The sequence below is a fragment of the Chelon labrosus genome (assembly GCF_963514085.1).
Source record: "Chelon labrosus genome assembly, chromosome: 22".
NCBI classification, from domain to species: domain Eukaryota; kingdom Metazoa; phylum Chordata; class Actinopteri; order Mugiliformes; family Mugilidae; genus Chelon; species Chelon labrosus.
The window spans coordinates 11,062,477-11,086,760 of record NC_140355.1 but is presented as its reverse complement, the minus strand read 5'-3'; the positions used below and the strand labels follow the sequence as shown (position 1 = coordinate 11,086,760).

The following is a 24,284-nucleotide window of genomic DNA, read 5'->3' as shown; positions in this document are numbered from 1 at the left end:
TTAAGGATCAGTGAGAAGAATTTAAGTGGAATAACTTTTTATTTGTTTTGTCTCTTTTTGTTTTAATATTATTATGAGGATACTGTGGCAATGTTTTGTTGTCTTTTATAGCAAACCGTTGAAGAAGTAGTCTGTCACTTTGGTAGACTGGTGCTGCGTTTCTATGGTAACTGTACACTGGCCGTTTTGTTGTCTTGCTGAATAGGAATTAAATTCCTCGGTGTCTTAAAGCTTAATACTTTGCATACGAACACGGGCGCTAATAAGTCAGTATATTAATGGAGTTTATCGGAAGCAGTTACAAAGGGGCTACAAAAAATGGCAGGTAGGCTTAATGAACTCGGGCTATATACAATTACCTTAAAAACAACAGGTTGTACGCAAAGAAATGAATCAAATGGGTTCATAGATTGTTAGCTATGTATAGAGGGAAAAATATGACCAAGGACTGACCATGTCTTATTTCTCTCAGGATGGAAAGAGAAGGAGAGTACACCTTTCCTACAGACACAAAGTATGTGGGAGAGATGAAAGACGGGATGTTCCATGGTCGGGGAGTACTACACTTTCCAAATGGAAGTAAATATGAGGCCACCTGGGAAAACGGCATTGCAAAGCAGGTGAGGAGTTGTGTGTGTGTGTGTCCCTGCATGCATGTCAGAGGATATGCATCCACATGCTTTACTCTGTGTGTTTCGTATTGGTTATAGCTGATATTACATCTGGTCCCTTTTAGCAATCACTCACAGTTATTGTCATAGTAATTAGGCTTCTCTCATTTTTCCTGTAGCAATGTTATTCTCTTCTGCTCCGGTGCATTCTTTCGCGGGCTTTGCCACAATATGGATTGCTCCAATTATTATCATCAATGCAGCGGCGGTTCATTTGAAATGATAGCAGCTCTGAACCATGACTAACTTCAGCCCAGATTATTACCCTGCACCTGCACAATAGTACCAATGCCAAACTGTAACCTACCTCTATTCAACTCAAAGCTTCCAATAAACCATGAAATGTAAACTCTGGCAGCTTATAGCCCATTCTTAAACTTGCAACTCTTTCTTCAAACAATGCTTCTGAGCCCGTCCATTGAGAATCTTACTTCCTAGTCATATATTTTTAGTTTTTTCTCCTTTTGCTTTCTCCTTTTGCAACAATGTACATACTTTCCGCCCTCTGTGATAACTACCAAACATTTTAACGTATTATGAGCCTGAAAGATTGATGACATATTAATGAATGAGATACCCTAATATATATTTTTTGTTTATTAAACTCTTTTCTGTGCAATTTTCCCTGCAACGTCTGTAATTAAACTTTATCTAAATAAAAAAGGGAACAACTCAATCATAATATTCTAAGTGAAACGTAAACCTCCAGACATTTTGACACATACACGTGTAGTTAACAACAATAATCAAGGCTGCAGTCCATCTGGGTTCCAGGACTCACTGTTAGTTAAACCTTTACTAAGAATAAGATGAATGTATTGTAATCTAAATTTTCTCTTCCCTTCTCTTCTCTTCTCTTCTCTTCTCTTCTCTTCTCTTCTCTGCTATTGTAGGCATGCCTCAAAAACCCATTCCATAATTAATGCTATTTAGTTGTCGGCAAAGCGTACTGTTGACACTGTAGTGAACAATGTTATTGTTTCAAATCCAGTGCACAAAGTTACTGAACCCAGTACAGTATGTTTATATGAAAAATACATTTTCCTTCTCAATAACTGTTTGTCAGTCAACCCACCCAGAGACACATTTTTCTGCTTTCCCCTTGTGATGCACGTCTGTGCCGGCTGCTTTGGTTTTATCTGCTGAGGTTTTCAGATATCCATCTCTGAGAGTTTTGCCTCAACCCAAAGACAATGGAGGGAAATTTAAATTCTTTTGCGGTGCTTAAAAGCACAGAAAACTGGCATTTAAAAAAACCTCAGAAGCGACTTATCTTTCTAGAAACCATGACTGGGGTTTGCAGGATAGCCCTAAGACCTCACATCCAACAGTTTCTGCTGGAACTACTTTGTATCAAAGGAATACTCCCAATGAAAACTGTCAACAGTGAGGTCTATGCATTACCTTGAGCAAAAGAGCCATTGTTTCTGCTCTTAGTGTATATTTTTTTTCATCGATTTGTTTGAGCAGAAAATTACATTTCTATGTATATCACACATTTCTGGCTCAAAGAATGATAAGTATCTACATGACCAGAAATCAAGGGAGGAAAAGAGAGTGATGAGACTGAACAATGAGGATGATTGTTTGTCATTGTGCTTCCTCATAAGGGGTCATTCACCTTTGCTGATGGTCTGCAGTACCAGGAGAAGAGCTGGGACTACTGTGACGGTTATGACAGGCGCTTCTACAGCGAAAGGTGCAACGGACTCCGACCTGCCGGTGGGAATTTATTTATTTGCTTGTATATTTGCTGATTTGATGGATGTCAGTTTCTTTGTGCACATCATTCATCCAGAATCCAGACAGTGAGAAGTAAAAGCTATAGTCTAGAAATGTTTCCTCAACCTAATATTAATGGTGGTAGGTTGTAAAAGAGTAAGTGTCATTCATTGCAAAACAACCTTTCTGTTAATTCAGGAGAATCGCAGATAACAGATCTACATCCTCCACGAGCCATTCCTGATGGATGTTATGACTGTGGAGATGGTTTCTATGACCCCACTACCAGAGTTGTCACTTCATACAATGGCAGGTTCCTCAGGAATGCAGGTGAGACAGAAAATATGCTGTTTATATCACGGTTGTAGCCCCGTCACACCGAAGATAGGCCTTACCTGCTGAAGTCCACAGTCTGTGAATAAGGATTAAATGCATTGTGATGAAGGTCCTCTTCATCACTTGGACTGATTGCCATAACATCGCACTAATGATGAACCTCCCTCTGTAGTTTACCTACACGCATTTTCACATCAAACTCAAAATCTAGACTTTTTTCACTGCTTATGTTTAGTTTATGCACATTTTTTACACTGACTCGATGCCAAATTGGCTCCATCTCGAGCGTTGAGTAACATCCAGGCATGACGGTGTGTTGGGCCAAGGTAAATTAGAAAGATGAAAGGAGCAAACACAAATTTCCATTTCAAATTATGTACACAAAGTTTTATGACAAGCGAGGCACTTTCCAGTGATTGATTGCTGTATGTTAAATGTATTTAGCTTGAAAAGTTGTTTCTATAATTGAACATATCTAGAAACAATGTTAATTCCACTAATCGTGTTGCTGTTGATTTAACTTGTATTTGCAACCCGGTCCTCCTTTAGTCTGCTTTTACGCATGTCAGAAGAAATGTAAAAATGTACATTTTGCACCTATAGTTAAGCTAAGGCTGTTGAAGTGCCTGGAGTTCCTTGGCTTTGTTTTGAAAAGCGAAACATGCCCAAGTTGGTTGAAACTGTTGGATGATTCAAGGAAGTAGATGTTTACTCAGACCTATTTGTCAGGAAGACATCTTGCCATACAGGATAAGGGCTCTATATCATTTCACTTTTAAACAATTTAACCTTTCTGAGAACAGTTCACATCAAACAGACAAAAAGAATGATTTAGTTGACATATGTGCACATTAAAGAAAAGTTGAAGAAAGGCTTTGATGAGTTTTCGATGTTTTCGAGTTTTTGATGAACAGGCAGGAGTCTAGACTGATGTTGGAGAAGCTGTGGTGAAAAATAATGTTAAGATAAGATAATCCTTCATTCATCCCACATGGACGTGAGCAGGATGTACTCAGTGTAAGGAGTGGATGGGGTCGAAGAGGGTTGCACTGATACGACACTAAAATGACAACTGGGGAGAAATGGGAACCGTTTATAAAATGGCCACAGCAAAGGGACAGACATGGGTTTAACAAAGGAACAAGCAGGAGGCAAAGTAATATAGATAAATAGTTTAAGCATGAGTTTGAACCTATGGAGTGATGTTAAATGGATTAACCCTGTATTATCAGATTAAAGATTACGGCTGCATGTCATCTGATAAGAACGCTGCTTCTACAGACTCTACCTCTAATTTCCGAAGCCTTTTTCTTTTGTTATTTGTTAAAAGTGGAAAATCAAAGACACATTTTTCCACTGAATGAGTGCCCGGTTTGGAACTCACTGATTTGTGAAGTGAATGCAGTCTGTCAGGTGTCCAGATTGCATTCCCGAATTCTGACATCCTCGGCTCGTCATGTCTCCCAGCCATGACTTTTCATCCCTAGACAATGTTAGACAGTCCTGGCATCATAGTTCTAGGCCAACACTTATGGTCCAGGCTGAAATATCTCAACAGTCACTGAATGGATTACCATGAAACATTGTACAGGCGTTCATGATCTCCAAACGACGATCTCCTTCGACTTTCCAGAGCTGTTATCATGGCTATTGACCATAGGCTCTTGACAGACTAGATGCATGGAGATGTAAAATCTTGCAGAAGTCTTGCAGTGTTGGTTTTTTGTTTTCTGAACACTTTTCTGCTTTTCTTTCATTGGGTTAGGGTTAGGGTTAACTTTGTCAAACTCCTGCTGCAAGGTCTGAATGCCAATCTGGTAATTCCTAAATCTGTTTTACCTTATATGTGAATTTATCAACTGTTCTATACCATACACATGCAAACACATGCAAACACATTCCTGGCAGAAGTTAAGGTGTGACTCAGTGTATTTTTGGGGCATATTTGTATTCATATGGGCTCCCTGCAACATAACATAGATCAGTACCACAAGCACACATACCTCATTTACATATGTGTTGAGACAGAAGGAAACAGAATAGAAGATCCACATCCTCACCAGATGTCATCGGCATGTGGAAGAAGAAGAAAAAAATAAATTCTTTTTTCATATCGCAAGTTGTTCATCATCATTATGGATTCTGGTATTGATCAGTGGAACGATGGAGAAGAAGCGATACGAGGGAGGAGAACAAAAGAGAAAGAGAAGGAAGACGGATTTTTTTGGAAGTTGAGATGAGACTTTCCATCAAGACTCCGACTCTGTTTTGAATTAGATAAGTATGGAGTCATACGGTATCTGTTTAATTGATGTGTGCCTTTTTTTTTTTCTTTTTTTTTTTTGGGGCAGTGTGCAGTGCATGTGTGCAGAGGGATGTAGCACTGCTGTATATTGCAAACATGCATGCACTCCCTTTTGTCTTGGTATACAAGTCTTGAGAAGAATGCTCCAGTATCCTGTATGGATTTATTTTTTAACCCTGGGAGGTGAAGGCATATTTGTCAGAGTGGGTGTGAAGACTGAATTTATTGCCTTGTGGCTTCCGCCCAGGATGAGGACTGCAAGGATGATGGGACGCAGGGAAGACCCGCCCTCCCAGTGGGGACCTTTGCTGCGGCAAGAAAACGGAAGGAGCTCCCTGTGTAGCTGTGGACGTAGGACAAGGGAAAACTAAGTCATTGAAGACAAAGACTCATATTTACAAAAGCTTATGTTTTACTCTCAGGAGACACATGTTGTTGCTGGGAAATATCAGGCTAAACTTTGGCCAAAACTGACCTTTTGCAAAGTCCTGCCCTGCTTAGTTACTGTTGCTAACTTGGACAAACAGTCTATCTTGGAAGAGCGCCAAGTAGCAAAACAATAGGATCTGTTGCTAATATTCCCCAGGAGGTTATAGATTATTTTTGGAGTTGAAGCAATTTCTTGTCATCAACTGCTGCATGTATGGAGGGATTTGTCAAGAATACTGGTACATGATGTAGTAATGATAGGGGAAATGGAAAGTGGTGGAGGCAAAACTCCTCCCGAGGGTGTAGGAGTAAGTTATTATATCCAAATACACTCTGTGTGTCTACACTCATTTTCAACAGCGATCCCGTATGAAGCAATAATTTTGTAACTTACTGGGAGTGGCTGTATATCAGGTGGAGAAGGAGGTCGGCAATTAATAAAACATGTTGCAATATCCTCGAGTATGAAACTGGACCCCAAAGTGTTTCACAAATGTGAGTCACTCTGAATGAAGGTTTGGCATAATGGGATAACTGACCCTTCTTATGGTATTTTGGAGAGCACAGCCTTGACATTTTGTGTGACTGAAAGTGGACCACTCCTCTATTCCTACAAAAACACATAACAAATGTCACATTACTTATTGATTTTAGGAATCTGAAGTATTTGCATGGATTTGAGAAGACGTGACTTGGTGGTGGCGCAAACAACTTTGCAAGCCAAGGGAGTTACACATGAGCCCACTGGGTCAGCTTTGTTTGTTGTGTGCTATTCTGCAAATAACAGCCCGTAGTCATGTGTTGGATGAGTGCATTTGTTTTAGCTGTACCATGATTTGGATGACTGAGATCTGCACAAAAAAATCTTTGTAAATTTAAGAGAAGAAAAAAAGCCCAAAACAAAAAGGGAAAACCTTCCAGTAACATTAGGATTCGAGAGGTGAGGTCATCATTGTCTAAACCAACATTTCAATGACTGGTGCAGAAAAAAAAGGGAGCTTGGAAAGAGTAGTCAAGCAGGATCAATAGGAGTCAGACAGGTCACTTAAATACAAAGCCATCTCCTGAAACACACACAAGACGGAAGGACAGGAATGTGTGTATGTGACTGAGCAGTGTGTGTGTCAGTGATGAGTGACTTCAAATGGTTAAACACACAAATTCAGGGATCGCAAAATTTGTGTTTTTGTGGATGATGTTCCTCCAAACCTTCTTCATGTGCATCAAACTTCTACAACCAGTGAATCTCAAAAAAAGAAGAAAAACACAACATATCAGTGCACCACGCACTGCTTGATCCAATTTGTTATCCTGTTTTAATTTTTAAAATGATTTGTGCAGCTAATTATGATATTTGGATGTTATTTGTCATTCTCAATAAATACTATCAGAAACAAATACACACTTGGACTCGTTGGAGCCAAACATCAGATTTGATTCCAGCTCCAAAATTAACTGAATTAAGATTGCTTCGTTAATGATGAAGGGAAGTTGGGGATCCCATGTGATATAAACACAAATAACCAAACTGTATTTCAAGGTCAAATAATTCCCATTGAAACGTCTGTTTTGTTTTTTTTTGTTTTTTTTTTTAAGTCTATTTGTTTCCAACTCACTACACCGCAAGCAGCCCGTCTAAATTAAAACCAAAAGACTACAACATGAGGAAATGATTACTGGTGAATCTGAAATGCAAATCACACAATCAGCAAACTAAATAAGAATAATAATAAAATGCAAACAGCCTCAAGAAGCTATATTTATCTGCTTTCTAGAGATATATAAAAATCTTTTAATTTGCTGATTAAGTTTGTTGCTTAAGTTTTGAGGTGCAATATAAGCATGGCTCTCTGAAACTGTAATTAAAAAATAATGAGGGAAAAGATGCACAGCCCACATCTGCACAATCAAATCTCCACCACTGACTGATTGAATGTGTTGTTACAAACAAACATACGCAGTCAGTCTTTGGAGCTGTGTTCTCCCTTGGTTGACATACCGCTCCAGAAGGGGCCGTGTGTTGCCTTTATTATTTGTAACGCTTGCTTTCCTGTTTCTGGAGAGACCGCTTCCATTTGAAACTCTGCACAGACAGAACTCCGCACTGAAAACATTCCTCTGCCAAGGAAAACACCTCTGGTGACCGAACCGCGGCCCCTCCCTTTGTCCCCGACCAGTCGAGGTGTTTCACAGACAGATAAAATCAGCCGGGCTGCTGGAGAGTGCAACATATCCACTCGCTGGCTTCACTGAGACAAAATATCACCACAAAACAGGATTCATGTGTTAATCCTCCGAGCCGCTGCAGACAGATTGATCGTCTTAAAGATCAGTATCTCTCTGTCAAAGCTAGAAACAAGCACATCTGTGTTGTCAAGACATAAAATACACAAGTTGTTTGACTATTTGTTTGAGTGTTCACATTTAGTTTGATTTCATTTTAATGCTCTCACTCAAAAACCACAAACATACTGACCCTGAGTACAAGTCCGCTAAGTTTAGCCCCTGGCCACTGTCAGCGGAGCAGCTTCAGAGTCCTGTCGTGCCTCTCTAAGTTTTTCTGAATATTGCAAAAATTCCATTTCTGTTTCCTCAACAAATCCAGCAGATCTCTCATGCAAATCACAACAAGAAAACAGACTTTTGCTTTTGCTAATTGTGTGCACGTCTTTGTGTATGTGCGTTAAATCGCTGCCATTAGGCTGGAAGGAAACACTTTTCCCTCTGAGTGTATTTTAAGGATTAAGATAAACAGACCTTAACAAGGTGCCATTATCGCTTCCACACACTCTCTCTCCTGTGTACGTTGCACAAAGGCCGTCCATGCAGGTTGTTGGTCCAGATGGAAATCAACCAGAAAATTGTTTGTATTCTGCACTTTAATGAAGACTAGGCTAAACTTTTTCAGAAATTTCCCTCCAAATTTGCTTGAAATTATGAAGAGAACTGCGTGATTTTTTTTTTTCTGTATTTATTAGTCCATCTGCAATATCCCAATTCTATCTATATGTTAATTCTAATGACAGACAAAAAGTCTAAAATGGCCTGCAGGAAATACACCAGCCACCTGTGCCCTCAGATAACTTAAGGTACCAATTACATGTGACTTAAATTCTGAGATAAACGCTGCTATAGAATCTGAAGAGGGCAGAATTACAGCAAATGTGAAAATGTCCCAATCTAATTATCATTAAGGCAGGTTGTGGATTGTGGTTAATTGAGGTCAGTCTCATGGCAACACACTGATATATGTATGGGCTCCAGTAATTACCTTTTCCCACTAACAAATGTGTCACAAAGACTTGGAAATGTTTGTCATGGCAGCTGTCCTCGTGTCCGATGTGTTCAATTGACCTCCCGATCAGAGCAGGTAGAGAAGGAGAGGCAGACGGAGGAACAGAGGAGGAGGGGGGTGTTGTGTAGCTACTTGAAGTGGCTGTTAGCGGTGACGCCCATCGCTGGCAATTACACACAATCAGTCCGAGAGCTGCAGACCTGCTCCTCCGTACAATGGAGCCCCGCGCGCAGTGGAACCTGGGGGTGAGGCCCGCGAGCCGCTCAAGTGCGTGCAGCTGCGCGCGCTCCAGAGAAAGCTCACTTCCCCTGCAATTAGCTACTCATTTCAGTTTTAACAACGAAAAACTGGTTTATTATCAGCTCCTCTGGCAGTCGTTGGGGTTTTTTCTTAAAAATTGGCGTCCATTTTTGGGGGTTATTATTTATTGGTGTCTGAAGTGGCTCTGAGAAGTTATTTTCCGCTAATTGTCCAGCTTATCTTGCTTTGACAAATTTACCCAAGACTTGAATGGCACTTCACTGTTGCAGCCTCACACAGCGAAATGACCTGCGGTCTAACTACGCAGGTTATTAGACGTTTAACTTAAACGCTTTAAGTGAATTCAACCAAATGAGGGGGCCTTCGAGCTGTGCACCCTTTACTCTTCACTCTGCAGTTGATATTTTTTGTATTCGTATTTGAGTTTAGGTCAAATGACTAGACCTACAATGTACTTTTAATCTGAAAAATTCTCAAATAATTTCCAATGAAATCTTTCTAACAGATGACTCTGAACATGAGTGGATTGTGCGGACCTGTCGGAAGGCTTGGGATGAGGTTGTTGGTGTGGATCCTGAAAAATCTGTCACAACAAGGTCCGAAAAGAGCAACTGAGAAAACACTGTATTAAACCTTGCTTCTTTAGCATTTTATTTACAGGCATATTAAATCTGCAAGAAAAATCTTGCTTTGTCTTTGATTTTGTATAAAACACAGTGAGTGAAAAGCAAAAGAATTTAAAGATCTATGTGTTTTCATGTTATTTATTTCAATTTTTATTCCTCCTTGCTGTATTAGTTGTAATAGCTGCCTTTCAGTGCATTCGCCTTCATTTCCATAATACTGTGCGTGTTTTTAGAGAGCTAGAGAGATGGAAAAAAGGGCAATGAGTTTGTGAATTTACAATCAAATAAAGTTTTCAGTTTTGATTATATAAAAAAATACTGTTTCAGGTCTATGTCTACCACCCAGAGGCCTCAGTGCTACAGCTGAATAGGCAATCAGTTTCCAACTGGGTCAAAAGTCTAATATATGCTGTCCAAACAACCCTGGTATTTTTTTATTTAACATTATCAGACATCCCCAATCCCTGCGAGTAAATTGACTTGGTTCCAATAAATTCTCTAGTTTATTCAACACGAATGCACTACTGCTGTGTTTAGTGGGTTTGTTTGATGTAGTTTATATCCTCTATTTGAGGCCTTATTCTCTCACGTGCATGGTCCTGCATACATAAATGTATGTATGAATCAAAATTAATCATCAAAGTTGCTATTAAAGATAAAACACCAGCAGAATCCCAGACGAGCCCACCTTTTTGGGGGAGCTGTGTTGTAGTGGTTAGAGGTGCAGCTTGGGACTGAAGGGTCCCAGGTCGCCTCCCCTTGTATCTATGGCTGCCTTGAGCAAGCACCTAACCCCCAAATAAACACTACTGTGTGAACGAATTGATGGGTCAAACAGCAGGAACATAATTTCCTCTGGTGGATCAAGGCATTATTATTATTAATTATTATTATTTTAAATAATTATTATTATTATTAATTCATAGAGATAATCTGCAGGTAGCAATGGTCTATGAGGATCATGTGCTCGTTTACACATATAAACCCTCATTAGAGGTCATATGTATGCCACTTAATCATTTAAGTAACTTTATATTTCAAAATAATAAATAAAATGAATAATGCATAAAATGTTTTAACAGCAGCTTTACACAAAGGGAATATTTCCCATAATGCACTCCTCCTCTTTCATGCCAAACATACACACATATGCAATTAACTACAGAATTAAGCGGAAACACTGAAGGACTAATTATGTACCTAACTATAAGTACAGGAAGTCACACTAAAACATAATGTTTAATTTAAAAAGAAGCACATTAAATATTGCTTTACATTTATTTACTTATTTACTATTTTTAAATGTTCTTTCCATCCGAGCCTAATTCAATCTAAATGCTTTTCTGTGCTTTGTGCCGCACATGCACAAGCAAAAGTATTAATTCATCCCCGAGAAATGATCCAAAACCACAGAAATATCACATTCTATTTTATTGCATTTTTTTACACAAAACAATTATGATGCACAGTCTATCAAATAAACTTTTTTGTTTCATTTCATGTTTTTTAACAAAACAAAAACCATTTCAGAGGGGGGGAAAAAAGTGCTTTACAGGGATTTACCATCTCAATAAATACAAGGACATTGAGGTCTTGTTGGATCCTGTTCTTCACACAATGGCCATGGCACTAAAATACAGATGCACACTCTCTACCCCTGCCAATACACACACATACACACGCACACACACAGAAACACACACACACATACATACATCTTACTATTTACAGACTCAGTGAGTTTTTATATTGTCCATATTGTACCAACGCTCCATTTCCCTCTTTGTGGAACACACACACAGAGGATGAACAAGCAACCGTATAAATTATAAATTAATACACCTGTTTTTTGAAATATGAAAATATGTCGCTTGATTTAGCAGGAATGGGTTTGACTAGTATGCTCATCTCAGACAGTTTTGTGACGGCTTCTAATTTAAAAGCTGCAATTTAGTCGTTAACAGTCAAAATGCAGAACAGAACCTGTGATTTTCTGAGGAGATCAAATACAGGATTTATTACAGGTCATTTGTCCTAATCATTGTTTAGTGGTGAAAAAGCTGTTCTATTTAATAATGGAAATTATAAGGCACGTTATTTTATCATTCTGTAACAATAATTACATTTCTAGCCTTATTTCAGTGGAAGATTTGCCAAAAATATGAATTTTCTGAGACGTCACAAAGTCAAAAATGCCATTCCAAAAGAAAATATTCCAACAATTAAAGTATTTTGTGTACATTTAGGTTTCCTTCATGGTTGCTCCGAGAGAAAATTGGGAGGAGTCTTACCTCTAATGTGGTCTACTGTGTGTGCCAGGACCTGTGGCCACAATGACAGTTCCCCCTTAAATTTATCTTCAGCACTCTGACGGCACTCCAGAAGCTTCAGTCCTGTGTCAGTCCTTGGTTAGTTTTATCCCTTTAAAGCTTCACGTTCATGTTAGAGGAGTGGAAGATGCTGTACATGAGAAGCAAAATGGATCCTTTAGGTGGTATAAAATTGAATCTGTGAGTTCCTGATATTGACAAACGCTTCACAATCATTTTTGACAGACTGGCTTGCAGGTGGGATATAACTGTCCTCAGAGACAAAGGAACATAATGACTGATGCATCTTAGTTTTTTCTCTTTCTTCCGTTTCTTTTTCTGTTTCCGGGTGGGCAGGGCTCAGGGCTATGAGATTTGTCCTTTCTCTGAGCTGTCTCCTGCGGGACCCGCGAGTCAGGTCTGCAGACGTCACCGGCGGGAGATCAAGGGTTGGGATCTGGAGGTTAGGGGTCACGAGGGTTGTGGTGGAGAACTAGCGGCTGAGGGGGAGCTGGGGCATGGACATGGCCTGGTGGGGGAGACTCTGAGAGGTCAGGACGGAGAAGGGATGACCTGGAAAACAAACAAGACGCGTATTTTAAAATAGCAAAACGTCGGCCTGAGAGGAGGGAAAAAAAAGCTGCAACACAAAATTAAATCGCAACTCACTGTCGATGTAGCCGTGAAGGGCCACCATGCGCGCTCGCTCGGGACTGCCAAAGGGGGAGTAATGCAGGTCATCGGGCAGCGACGAAGGCATCCTGGACTGAGGATGACCTTGGGGAGCCCCGCTGTGCTGGGGCGTGTGCTTTTTATGTCTTGCTCTGCAGTTTTGAAACCACACCTATGAAGATGCAATGTAACCAGACATCATGTCTTGAAACAGAATGTGTTGATTTATTTCAATAGTATGTTGTCAAAGATATCAAACGTAATATGTCACATTTCACTGCCAATGTACTGTATTTATCTATTTCAGTACACACAGCTTATGATGTCTAACTCTACTCACCTGTATTACTCTTCTGCTCAAACCCGTCATGTCGGCTAATTTCTGTAGCGTCTGGGCGTCTGGATTGTTGTCCTGAGCGAACTGAGCCTGCATGATCTTTACATTGAGAGAACATATTAGCATAAGCTCTCCTGCCACTGATATTATTAAATACTGTATTTGGTCTTGAAGTAGTAAACTAATGTAATTCAAATAGAATCGAATACAATCAGATGGAGACTGTATGAGAAACACTCAATGTTTGTCACCTGTAGCTGCTCTGCAGTGAAAGACGTTCTCGCCCTTTTGGCCGGTTTGGGTTGACTGTCTTGTTCCGTTGGAACTGCTCCTTCTAATGTGATGCCATTGCCTAAAAAGAACAAAGATATGAGAGAAGTAAGTCAGATGAGTTGTACTATAATTCAAGCAAATGTCAAGAGGCATATTCAAAGCACAGGACTGTGACTGTATAGGAAATTTGTTTCCACATAATCTCTTTCTCTGAGCTCTTGTGTTGATTTACTAATCCTGTGTGTATCAAACCGCTGACAAATTGAGAATAAATGGTCCACATTTAACAGATATCAAACATCTAAATATGAGTATCGGTTACATGAATTTATTTAAGTTATTCAAGGATTATTTCTGGTGGTGCTCACAAAACAATATGAAACATATCGAAATGCAGAACTTTGAATTAATCCTGGTTTGGACTGAGTGACTCTAACATCTGGACAATGGCCTTCATTTCCCCACTCACCGCTCTCAGCCGCTCGTTTAAGGTTCTCCACCATAGTGTCGTAATGGATCCTGCACAAGACCTTCTCCTCCACCAGACCAAACTCCTCTCCCGTGGACAGCTGCCTCTTACACGAGTAGCACGCAAAACATGCCAAGTGATACGCGTTCCCCCTCGCGCGGCGCACCCAGTCACTGGCGTATATCTGCCGCCCACAGCGGGCACACTTAGTACCAAACCTACTGTGAGGGAGAGAAGAAGAGAACAACAGAGGCAGGGGAGGACGAGAAGTCGGAGAGAAACAGAGTTAAGAACGAGGCACATTTCGAAGAGAACTTTGCAGCTGTAGCTTTTAAATCTTATATGATCAATTTAAAGCAGATACCAAACACAGATAATAAATCACACACACTGGCATCTCTTTCTTTTGAGTGAGATGGGGTTAAAAGTGAATTTTTTCGAACATGAAGTTCTGGCAAAACTCAAAAGGCTTTAAGGAAGAAACCTTGGAGGAGGATATGGCTTTCAGAAAAGAGTGCGGCTGCAAGCTGAGCCTTGAGCGCAAACAAACCAACACCTGCAATTTCCTGGTTGATGCATGAAGGCCCTGACATATACACACACACACACATACACATAGGCCAGGGTGGGTTTACACACAGTGGAAGATGAGGATGCATGACATCATCCCAGATCGACCCGGTGTAACTGATAGCAACGGTGAGGTTGGCGGTGTATAAACCCAAACCACCTGACTCACTGTTCTGGGTAGGCGGGTGGGTGGGGGGGCGTTTGAGGCGCACAGAAAGAGAGGATGTGAGATAAACAGCCAAGAAGTTATAGCTGGAGTGAATGTTAAATTGTTAGGTTAACAAATGCTTTGAGACGATCCTTCATTCTAATGATTTAAAGAAAATAATGAATTATTAGCTGATATTAGTGAAAGAGGGGTAAATAGTGTGTTTTATGGAGACTATTTTTGCTGCAGATTGACACAGATTTATGTTTTATTAAGTTTAATAGGTCAGTGGATTTAAAAATGACTGTTTTTTATACCTTTGGGCAACCATGGAGCTTTATGACACCGACATGAACCGTATCAGGAAATACAAATGCTACTTGTTAGAAGGATGAATTTGGACGTATTTATTACTGTATTGATGAAAATAAGAAAAGTGTTGAATATCACAAGACTTATTCTTTAAGATGTGGTGCATGCAGAACAGCTGGCATATTGTGGAATATCCAAATAAAATCAGAGCAACTGAAATATCATATAAAAGCCCTGTTTTACGCAAGAATGAGAAGAGATTAAGCTCTTTGTTTCAGGAGTGCATTATTTATGGGCGTCAATGGGTATAAAGTGCTTTAGGTTTGAGGTGGGTATGGTTGGGTTAAGAGACATTGTTGGGGTCAGCAGCTGCAAGTTTTGGTGAAGGAGTCGAGATTTGTAAGCAGTCTGAAAGACAGCGCGCCCTCAAGGGTAAACACGGGCACAGTATGTCGGGCTGTGCAGTCAGATTTTAGTTTAGCTAAAATTAGAAATGTTTTCAGGGAAGAAGGGATAATAATGGCTCCTTCGCCCGTGGTTTTACTAATACGTGTTGCTTTTTCTTTCTCACTCTGCCTCAGCGGAGGTAAGGCACAGTATCACAAGCATATTCAAAGGCAGGCCGGTAGAACTCAAGAGGGGAGGGAGCGGGATAAGAATAGATATCGAGAGAGGAGTAGTGCCGAGCGAAATGGCAAAGTAGAGAGCGTCAATGGCAAAGAGAGAGGGAGAGAGAGAGAGCAGGAGGAGGACGGGGGTGCAGGAGAGCACGAGGGTTGCCAAGTGAGTGGGTTTGGCAGCATATCAGTGCACTCAAGTCCACTCTATCTAGGATGAAAGCCTACTATAACCCTGACATCTCACATGCTCGTAGCCCTCCTTGTGCGTACGAGCTTGTTTGCCAGAAGTTTCATTTTCATGCATGTAGTGTGGAAGAGAATATTTATAGGTCATGGACTGTCTGCCCTTCCTCATTTTTATTCTCATAAGATTTTGTAGCAGGCATGGTTGAAATATTAAAAAAATAAGCCAGGATTAAATACCACAACAACAGGTGACCTTGATATTAAATTTGGTGGTGTGGTTCCCACTAAAAATGTTCAGCTTAGCCAAACAGCGTGTTTTAAGCCAATAAAGCCATTCCGGGGACTAATCGACTCCATCGTTTCATTTCAGATTGTTATGGAGAATTCCAGCCTGTTTCTACTGTAAAGAGGAAAACATTGCGGAACGTTGTGGCTAATCTGGCACGACAGCTTGTCAGTTTCGTGCTCCGAGACAGAACCCAGAAAAGCTGCAAATCATGCCTCCTTTCAAACCCCCGTCCTCTTCTATCTCCATCCCCTCCCTCTACACTTTTTGTGTGTGTATCTCGTTTTCCCGTCGTACCTAAAACCTGATGTTTATTTTGGAGCAACGTCAATCCTCACAGCCACTATATCACCGCAAAACTCCCCCCTTTTCCCCCCAGACCTCTCCTATTTACTCCCCTACTTTAGTTTTTTTTTAGTTTTTTTTTTTTTATAGTAATTCACCTGCTGCTGAAAGAGGGGCTCGAGGAGGTACACGCTTTTCGGATTATTTCTGATGTGCTGCGAGAATACACTAATCTCTATTAGATTTGTCCTGTGAGAGATGTGCGGTTTTAAGGCGCGAGGTTCGTGTTAGGCCTAATCTGAAATGGAAAAGGAGGGGAAGTGATCCATGTACTTCACAGACGCCTCCTATTTATTGCAATATTATCGGGCTTTTTGCAGATTAACCCTGCAAAAAGGAATCCTTGACATTTTTATTCTGTGCTATTTGAGACTGCAGTAACTGTGAATGCAGCTTTGTAATAGCCAGTCTGATTTTCAGCATGAATGATCTTCAGGGCTTTCTCTGGTTTTATTTAAACTCCTAGCAGAGTGTGACAGATGTCTTATTATGATTTTAATTCATTTGGTTCTTTCTTGCCTTTGTTGCTATGGAGACCTAATCAGCTATCCAGAGGTGGGTGGTTGATGAATAATTATTTTTGCAGAAATTTTTAAAAGGAAGCATGTACGCTTCCACGTGTGCACACACAGGACCCACGAAGTTCCCTGCACATGTGGACTCTGGTTACAGTGTCAGTATCCCAGAGTGCCCCTGATTAGTGCAGCAATGCAACTTCCTGTGTGGCCTGCAGCTCACGGACGTGGATGAGGTTTCTACGGAGCGAGGCGAGGGAGGGCTGCAGAGAGGCGAAGGGGGTAAAGGGGAGGAGGCTGATAAAGAAATGGGTTGCGTGTGTGTGTGTGGGTGAGAGAGAGAGAGAGAAAGAGTGAGTGAGAGAGAAAGAGAGCAAGCCCCTGAGGCCTGACATGGGTTTGAGAGCCACAGCGGGGGCTCTGTCCTGCGCCCCCTACACTGACACACCTCCCCACCCCACCGCTGCACACACACACACACACACAAGTATACGGAGGGAAACCCACTCTGATTTCCTGCTATTACGCCCCATTAAAGCAGCTGTCAGTCCAAAGCCAGATGAGAGGCTGACACAGATGAGGAAATATCTCCAGAGGTTTGAAACCAGCCCAGAGGATCTGGACTCGCAGTGGTGTTTAGCCTAGTTTAAATCTGGCCTAAACCCAGATTACAGTTTATATTTACAGGCCCCAGCCCCGCAGCAAAGCTTCACTATACCTGCAACTGATTTAAAATCATTCCTCTCTCTCTGAATGACTTATAAGGAGACCAAATCTAAACATACATATACTGTTATGCAAATGAGGATTTTTGCGCTTTGATTGTAACCATATTAAGTAAAGGATGCTATTCTCCATGTGCAACAGTTTGCCCCTTAGTGTATTAAGAATCAAATTAACTTTGCTTGTCTTTGGAGCTGCTCTATACACAGCAGTCAATGAACAGTTAATCCACTCATGAGAATAAAACAAAACATTTTTTTGCGAATAGAACGTGATGCAGATTCAGACAAGGATCTAAGTATATGGTTATACTGCGTCACAAAAGCAGACAGCAGTAACTACATAACTAGAACTTTACATAATTTTTATCTACCAGTAAAATACGTTCTCAGTTGTGCATTCAAACAAAATAAATTAAGCAATATATTTATATACATAAAAAGGAGCCTCATTATACAGTGCACAGCCTTTTATAGTGAAAGTAAACAGTACTCTTGAGCTCAAATGTTTAGTCAACAGAAAGGAAATTGGCAGCAGTCTTGATGAATTGTTTAAGTCTTTAAGAAAAAAAAGACAGAAGTTCCTGGTACTGACTTCTCAAATGTAATATATTTGCTCGTCTCCCACTTTTCTATGATAGTAAATTCCACCCCTTTGACTAGTGATCAAACAAGAAAAGGCTTTGGAAAATGTTAACTTCTGCTTCGAGGAATAATGACGTTCCCGACACAAAAAAAACATTATAGTAATTATTAGAGAAAATAACTGTCAAGTTCAGACATGTTCTCTGATTTAATGGGACGCGAAAAAATTTGAAGCAACTCAAGATTATAAATTAAAACGGTTCAGATTTAAACGTACACAGCTACATCTGTTCTATTCATGGACAGTTTTGGAGGCCTTATTCTCGAACACATTCAACACCTACTCTGTGTCTCTATGTCTCCCAGGCCAGAGTGCAGTGTTGAGGGTGAGAGAGGTGAATTTGGAGCATTTAACAGGAGACGGGTCAGGTGAAATATTATTAGGGTGCTGCAGAGCAAACACAAAAGTCTCCATTTTGTGAAGAAGAAAAAAAAAATTAGGAAAATGATTGGCAGCTGCTAGACGTGCAAAAATAAACAGAGATCCAGTGCATGCGTGTCTGTGTGTCTGTGAGTGGGTGTGTTGTAAAAGGAAGATTATGTATATGTGTGATTTTGCATTCCTGCTAATGCGCACGTAAATGTCATATTCATAATTTCATTTCACATTATAGGTGTGTCGGCACTGAAGAGTGTATGGCTTAGCGTGTGTGTTTTTAGTTTGGATAGGAGTCACATTCAGACCAGAAACATGCTGACCAGGCACTCGGGGCAGTCTAATTGCTGGCCTGGAGGCCTGAGGCTCTGGGGTGGAGGACAACTAATTGCTGGTGATTATAAACCTCAGAGTGGTGGCTTGGTGTCAGGTTTTGATCAGACAAACACCGAAGCTCACTCACAGCTTCATGCACTCACGTACACGCACAGACACACACGCTGTTAAGCATAAATGGGCACGTGTATCCATACGATATGCTGCGGGCTACTGAACAGGATTTGACTATGCTGTTGCTGGTGTGAACCCCATTTAACCTCAGATACCACACACACACTTTCTCTCTCTCACACACCTTTTAAGAATAACACAGGCACACACATGGTCTAAAAAGTCTGAGTGAAAACATCACCAAGTCTTTTAAGCTTGCATGAAAATAAAATTAAAATTGTATGTTGAATAAAATGTGATAGTACAATATGATTTAACACATATTGGTATCTGAAATAACAGATAGATTAAAATATTATTATTATTTCTATTCTTTTAAATCATTACCATTGTTATTATTAGATTTGATTCCATGGGAATAAATAACAATAATATTTTCATTGATGCATTATACATTAGTTTTTCATGCGCTTTTTTGTCTGTAGGGACTGACTAAACTCAGACTGCTACACGCTCAAATTGGCATTTCCGGTGATTTCCGTTTATTTCACGTGTCCATCTGACGTGATGAAAAATAAATAAATAAATAAAATAAAAAACGCTAGCGCGCGCCTCCCTGCACGTGATGCATTAACCGTGTTGATGAGTTACACTCGTGTAAAATTAGCTTCCCGCCTTATTTAGCGAATAAATATTTAAAAAATGTAAATGAATAACCGAATAGCAACATATCCAGGTTCACGGGAAATGTAGACTATAAGTAAAAAAAAATAAAAATACGCCTTTTAAAATATGACGTGATAAGCGGAAGAAAATGGCGAGAAAATGATTCTCATCGAAACAGAACCTCGCACAACCTCCAAACATAACATTTTAAGCTTTTTGGGGTAATTTATCCAGACTACAGTGGTCTAGATCCTTTTTTTTTCTTTCCTTGTTGTCTTTTCGATAGCCATAACAAAACTGTGGATCTTTCAGCTCATCGTTGTGGGTAGAGAAGGCTTTTATTTTGTTACACACTTTCAGTTTTTTGAAAGGGCCTTTCAAGAATACATGAGGCAACCCACATCTATTTCAAAGGATAAGCAGTGTGTGCGTGTGCGAGTGAGAGAGAGAGGGAGAGAGAGAGGGAGAGAGAGAGAGAGAGGGGACGTGGTGTTTTGAAAACACGGCCATAAACTTACCCTACCTGAAATAATCCATTTTACAGAAGATCTCCTTGTTTTTGATGTAGCAGCTGCTGTGCTGACGTAGTGACGTCCTGCACACTGAACACTCCAGACAGCGCACGTGCCAGATCAAGTTGTTCACCTGCAAACAGACACCGACCGTGTCAAACACACACACACATACTCAATGACGATAACAAAACCACGTTATAAGCACATACAGCGTCTGTTGTATATGTTTTTCCCTGTGGAAGGCGCCTGCGCAGTTTGGTTCTTATGAGCTAATTTGGAATTTTTTTTTGCCCTTTACTATTTTATTTATATTGACCTAACAGGCCTAGTACTACTAAAATATGACTACCTTGACATTTCAACAAAACTGTCAGTAATATTCAAATTAGGCATTCATTATAATGAATCTAAAACAACGTCTTCATATCGGAGTCTGACTGGGATGTTTTCATATTTCCATCTTGTGTTTTCCTTCACAGCCACACTTTCCGTAATATTTGTAAACATAATGTTTTTGTTGGAAAAAAAAATGTTTGTTGCTAATTTAAAATATTATTATGAGAATATCGTAGTTATTTATTTATATTGTTAGCTGGTTAAAATACTGAATGTGCATTTATTTTTTTTTTCGCTAATATTTTCTGACACTGAATTCAATATTTTCGTTCAACATCGATTATAATCTTTTGGAGAAAAAACAATCTCTGTCAGGCGTGGAGAACAAGTGACCTGAATCTGCACTGACAACTGGTGAAATGGTTGAAATTCGTTCAAGATTTTTTGGGTTTTTTTTTCCACATACCAAAGGACACCAAAGTCACCTCGTTGCTTATTTAGATGCCCGTTTAGTAGGCTATGTTTTTAAATATTTTCCCGAATTCATCTTAATTATTCATGATAGGATAAACCACGTTATCCACACAAAACGAAGAGAAGCGAACGAAATCTGGTACAAACAATTAAAACAACCAGAAAGCATTTGTGTTCATATAAAAAATGTATTTTAATTTATGCATTTTTAAATAATATACGTGTCACATTAAAAAACGTAATTCAAATCGTCATGAGTTGTTATTTTAGCCAGAATGCCAATGCTGAATATTTATTTATTTTTTAAAAAAGAATAAAAGGGTAATAATTTTCCTAACAGGAATCTGAAATTAAAGAAGAAATAAAATTGCGATGCACAGGCTGTTTTAATGTAATCTATTTTTATCTAATTTATCTTTATCTTCACAAAAATCAAGCATTTTTCGTCAGTTGTGTAAAAAAAATAAGTAAATATTAATTAAATGTATAATCCCACATGATATCTCATAGTTTTGGGGAACAAAAATGTCATCAAATGTATTATTTAACATCGAAAATTTAAATATGTCTAGCTTAAATAGCTGTTGTGCATAAATTAAACGGGCTATCTGAGTAAATAACTGATAGTATTTCTTATCGTGCACTGTTACACGGTTTCCTTTCTGTTATCATTTCTTCCAAAGTCTACGCAAAGGGATCCTGACCTAGAGCCGAGTACAGTCAGATAATGGAATAATGATCTTCACACTTCCTGACAAACACACACGTTTGCGCGCGAGTAAAGACTGTTTTGATTTGGAGCACGCGAGCGCACGCGACAAGATAGGGCGTACTGACAGTGAGGCTGTAAAGCCGCGACAACCAAAACATCCCTGTTGTGTCTGCTGCGTCAAACGCACGTTTTTATCTCGTTTCCTAAAATGTTACCGCGGAGATAACATCGGTCAGATTCAGACGCAGGTCGTATTGTATCTAAGGGTTTCCTTTATTTTGTTATTGTTCTCGGCGCAGCTGCAAAATAATCAGCCAAAAGTTGCCAAAAAAAAAAAAAGAAAAAAAAAGGGAACGGCAGTTATATATGAATTAGAAAAGATAGGCCTATTGTTTAGGTCTGTTTCGTGAAGGCGTTGGTTGACATTATTGCCAAAGAAATTCCTTCTTCCACAGTTGTATTTGTGTCAAATATTTCTTAAAAGATATATTTAAGTTGCTTTCTTTTGATTCCAGTGCACCAGGCCTGTAATGATAAGACCAGAGTCAACATGGCAGCCTTATTCGTTCGTTTCTGCTCGTCTTGAGTAGATAATCTATTTCTGTCCATGTAAACGCTGGCGTAAAAAAAAAAATTAAAAGTGTAAACAAACCAACAAAAAGACAAACAAACTAATGCAACGCCCCCGGAAGAGAATCACTTCTAACCAAACGGCCAGTCTCAGTGTGATTTAATCGATGGGGTATGGTGGGCTTCTCACCTTGAGCAGGTATCTGTCCAGGATCTCCAGACCGCAGCTGGCGCACATGTTCTTCCCGGTGGAGGGCACCGAGCTGGTGGTGGAGGTCGGCGAGCACACGGAGGGGGTGGACGGAGTGCTGGGCGACGAGCGAGTGTCCTCCCGCTCCATGTTGGACCGCTGGGATTCTCCGTCCGAGTGAGACTGCAAGAAGAAGACATCAGCTCAGTAACACACAGACGCATCCCCATCACAGAGTGCACAAGTCGCCATTTTTACGACGCTGCCAAGGCTACTGCAACACGCGCGTAATTCACACGCGTAACATTTATTTCCTACTTCATTTTCACGTGCCATGGGTGCTCGCGTGCCAACCACTGGCGTGCTGGATGACCATTGAATTAAAAAAAAAAAAAAAAAAAGCATAAACAGGCAATAAAGCTCTCACCATTGGGGCGTGTTTAGAGTCCACACTGCAGCGCGAGCCTCCCGGTGTACTCTGACGCTCGGTAGAGATCACCTACAAAACAACGTTCAGTAAACGGCAGCTCTTCATCACTTTTCCCGTCTCATCCTCAGCTGAGAAATCCTCAGGAGACATTTGCAGACAGCTCTTCAGGGCTACTCCTATATAAACTAGTCCTGACAATAAACCCCGGTTAAAACTGCTAAAAGGGCCCCCGCGACAAAAGGCACATTTTAATGAAGCTATTTAAATCTGGATTGATTTTTTCCCTGCCCTTAACCCGCGCCTCTCAGAATAATAGTATTTTCTTCGCAATCCAGGACACGGGAGTGGAGGGGGGCTGAAAAAAAAACTACCTGTAATTACAAATAGCTTGAAACGCAGTGGATAAGAGGGACCCGGAGTGTCAATTTCAACTGTCAATCAGAAGAAGGCAACGGGTCACCCAAAGAATTGCAAATTTGATTTTTAATGGCTGTAATTAAAATCTAATTCTCTTCAGGCGAATTGGCAGAGCTCGAGAGGCTCGCGGACCGCAAATCACGCTATTCATAACAGAGAGGCGCGTGCCTCTTCACAGCGACTCGCGCGTGCAGCTGATCTCAGTACACAAGCCGTGATTCTTGTGACATCACAGAGGGACAAAACAAATCTCGGGCAGGACGCTGCGAATAAAACTGCACGTTTACCCCAGCAGATCAGCTCAAGACGCACACAATCTAAATAATTTCACACTGTATTACTGCATCGTTAATAACGCATATTAAAAGTTGGACGTCATCACGATTCAGTTTGAACTAAATAAGAAAAAAAAGGCCCAGACAGTCCAATCTGAAGCTTTTACGCACAAAGTTGAAGCTCAGTCGTTCCCAAAGTGTTAGTACCTGTTTCGTGGGAATTCCTTCGGACAGAATCTTATTTCCCTCTGAAAGAGGGGACAAAACTTCATTTTTCCAGTACATGAACCCCTGCAGTCTCACGGCGTACGGTGTCTCCAAACTCGGTGCCCGGGATCAGGGAAAGAGTCGGCGATGTGCGTCAGAACTTGTAACATCCGTACCGTGCATGGACTCGGGAGAGACTGGCGCACAGATCAGATTTTAATGCAAAAAAGAAAAAGAAAAAGTTTCTCTCTCTTTAAATCGCTGCAGTGCGCGACGATATCAGGCAATGGTTCTGAAGCTTTGCAGAGACGAGGCGCTGCTCGCTGCTCCTCGGAGAACCTTATTTTGGAACAGAAAGATTTCTTCCTCCTCTCCTCCTCTCTCCACTTTTGAGCAGGAGTCTGACTACAGGAAGTTAATCAGATTGAGGGGTTGGCAGCTTTTAACTCCAAGTCTTCAAGGCTGCAGAGGCGACCAGAGCGCAACAAGCTGAGAACCAGAGTGTCTCTGCAGAGCTGTAGTGAAAGTTTGCTGCGACTCTCCTGGCCTGCCTTATAGTTAAAGAAGGGGGAGGGTGAAGGAAAGAGTTTCATATGCGTGAGAAGGGTGGAC

The 24,284-nt window shown here is 40.5% G+C and overlaps 2 protein-coding genes across 3 annotated transcripts; one reads left to right on the top strand and one right to left on the bottom strand.

Annotated features, from left to right (window-relative positions):
* Positions 1–278: 278 nt before the first annotated feature.
* On the top strand, positions 279–9,755 carry morn5 (MORN repeat containing 5; the record flags this gene model as incomplete). Its single annotated transcript, XM_084571594.1, has 5 exons — positions 279–325; positions 473–620; positions 2,282–2,393; positions 2,592–2,723; positions 9,525–9,755. 5 exons carry the CDS (start codon positions 279–281, stop codon positions 9,632–9,634), a joined length of 549 nt encoding a protein of 182 aa, XP_084427720.1. The 3' UTR covers positions 9,635–9,755.
* Positions 9,756–12,447: 2,692 nt separating this feature from the next.
* lhx6a (LIM homeobox 6a) lies at positions 12,448–23,750 on the bottom strand (the record flags this gene model as incomplete). 2 transcript variants are annotated; one of them, XM_084572249.1, is made up of 9 exons in its annotated part: positions 12,448–12,527; positions 12,624–12,798; positions 12,967–13,062; positions 13,215–13,315; positions 13,706–13,926; positions 20,070–20,191; positions 22,344–22,526; positions 22,771–22,842; positions 23,673–23,750. In XM_084572249.1, 9 exons carry the CDS (start codon positions 23,748–23,750, stop codon positions 12,448–12,450), a joined length of 1,128 nt encoding a protein of 375 aa, XP_084428375.1. The 2 variants fall into 2 exon arrangements, with proteins under 2 accessions (XP_084428375.1, XP_084428376.1); XM_084572250.1 differs by lacking the exon at positions 22,771–22,842.
* Positions 23,751–24,284: the final 534 nt, after the last annotated feature.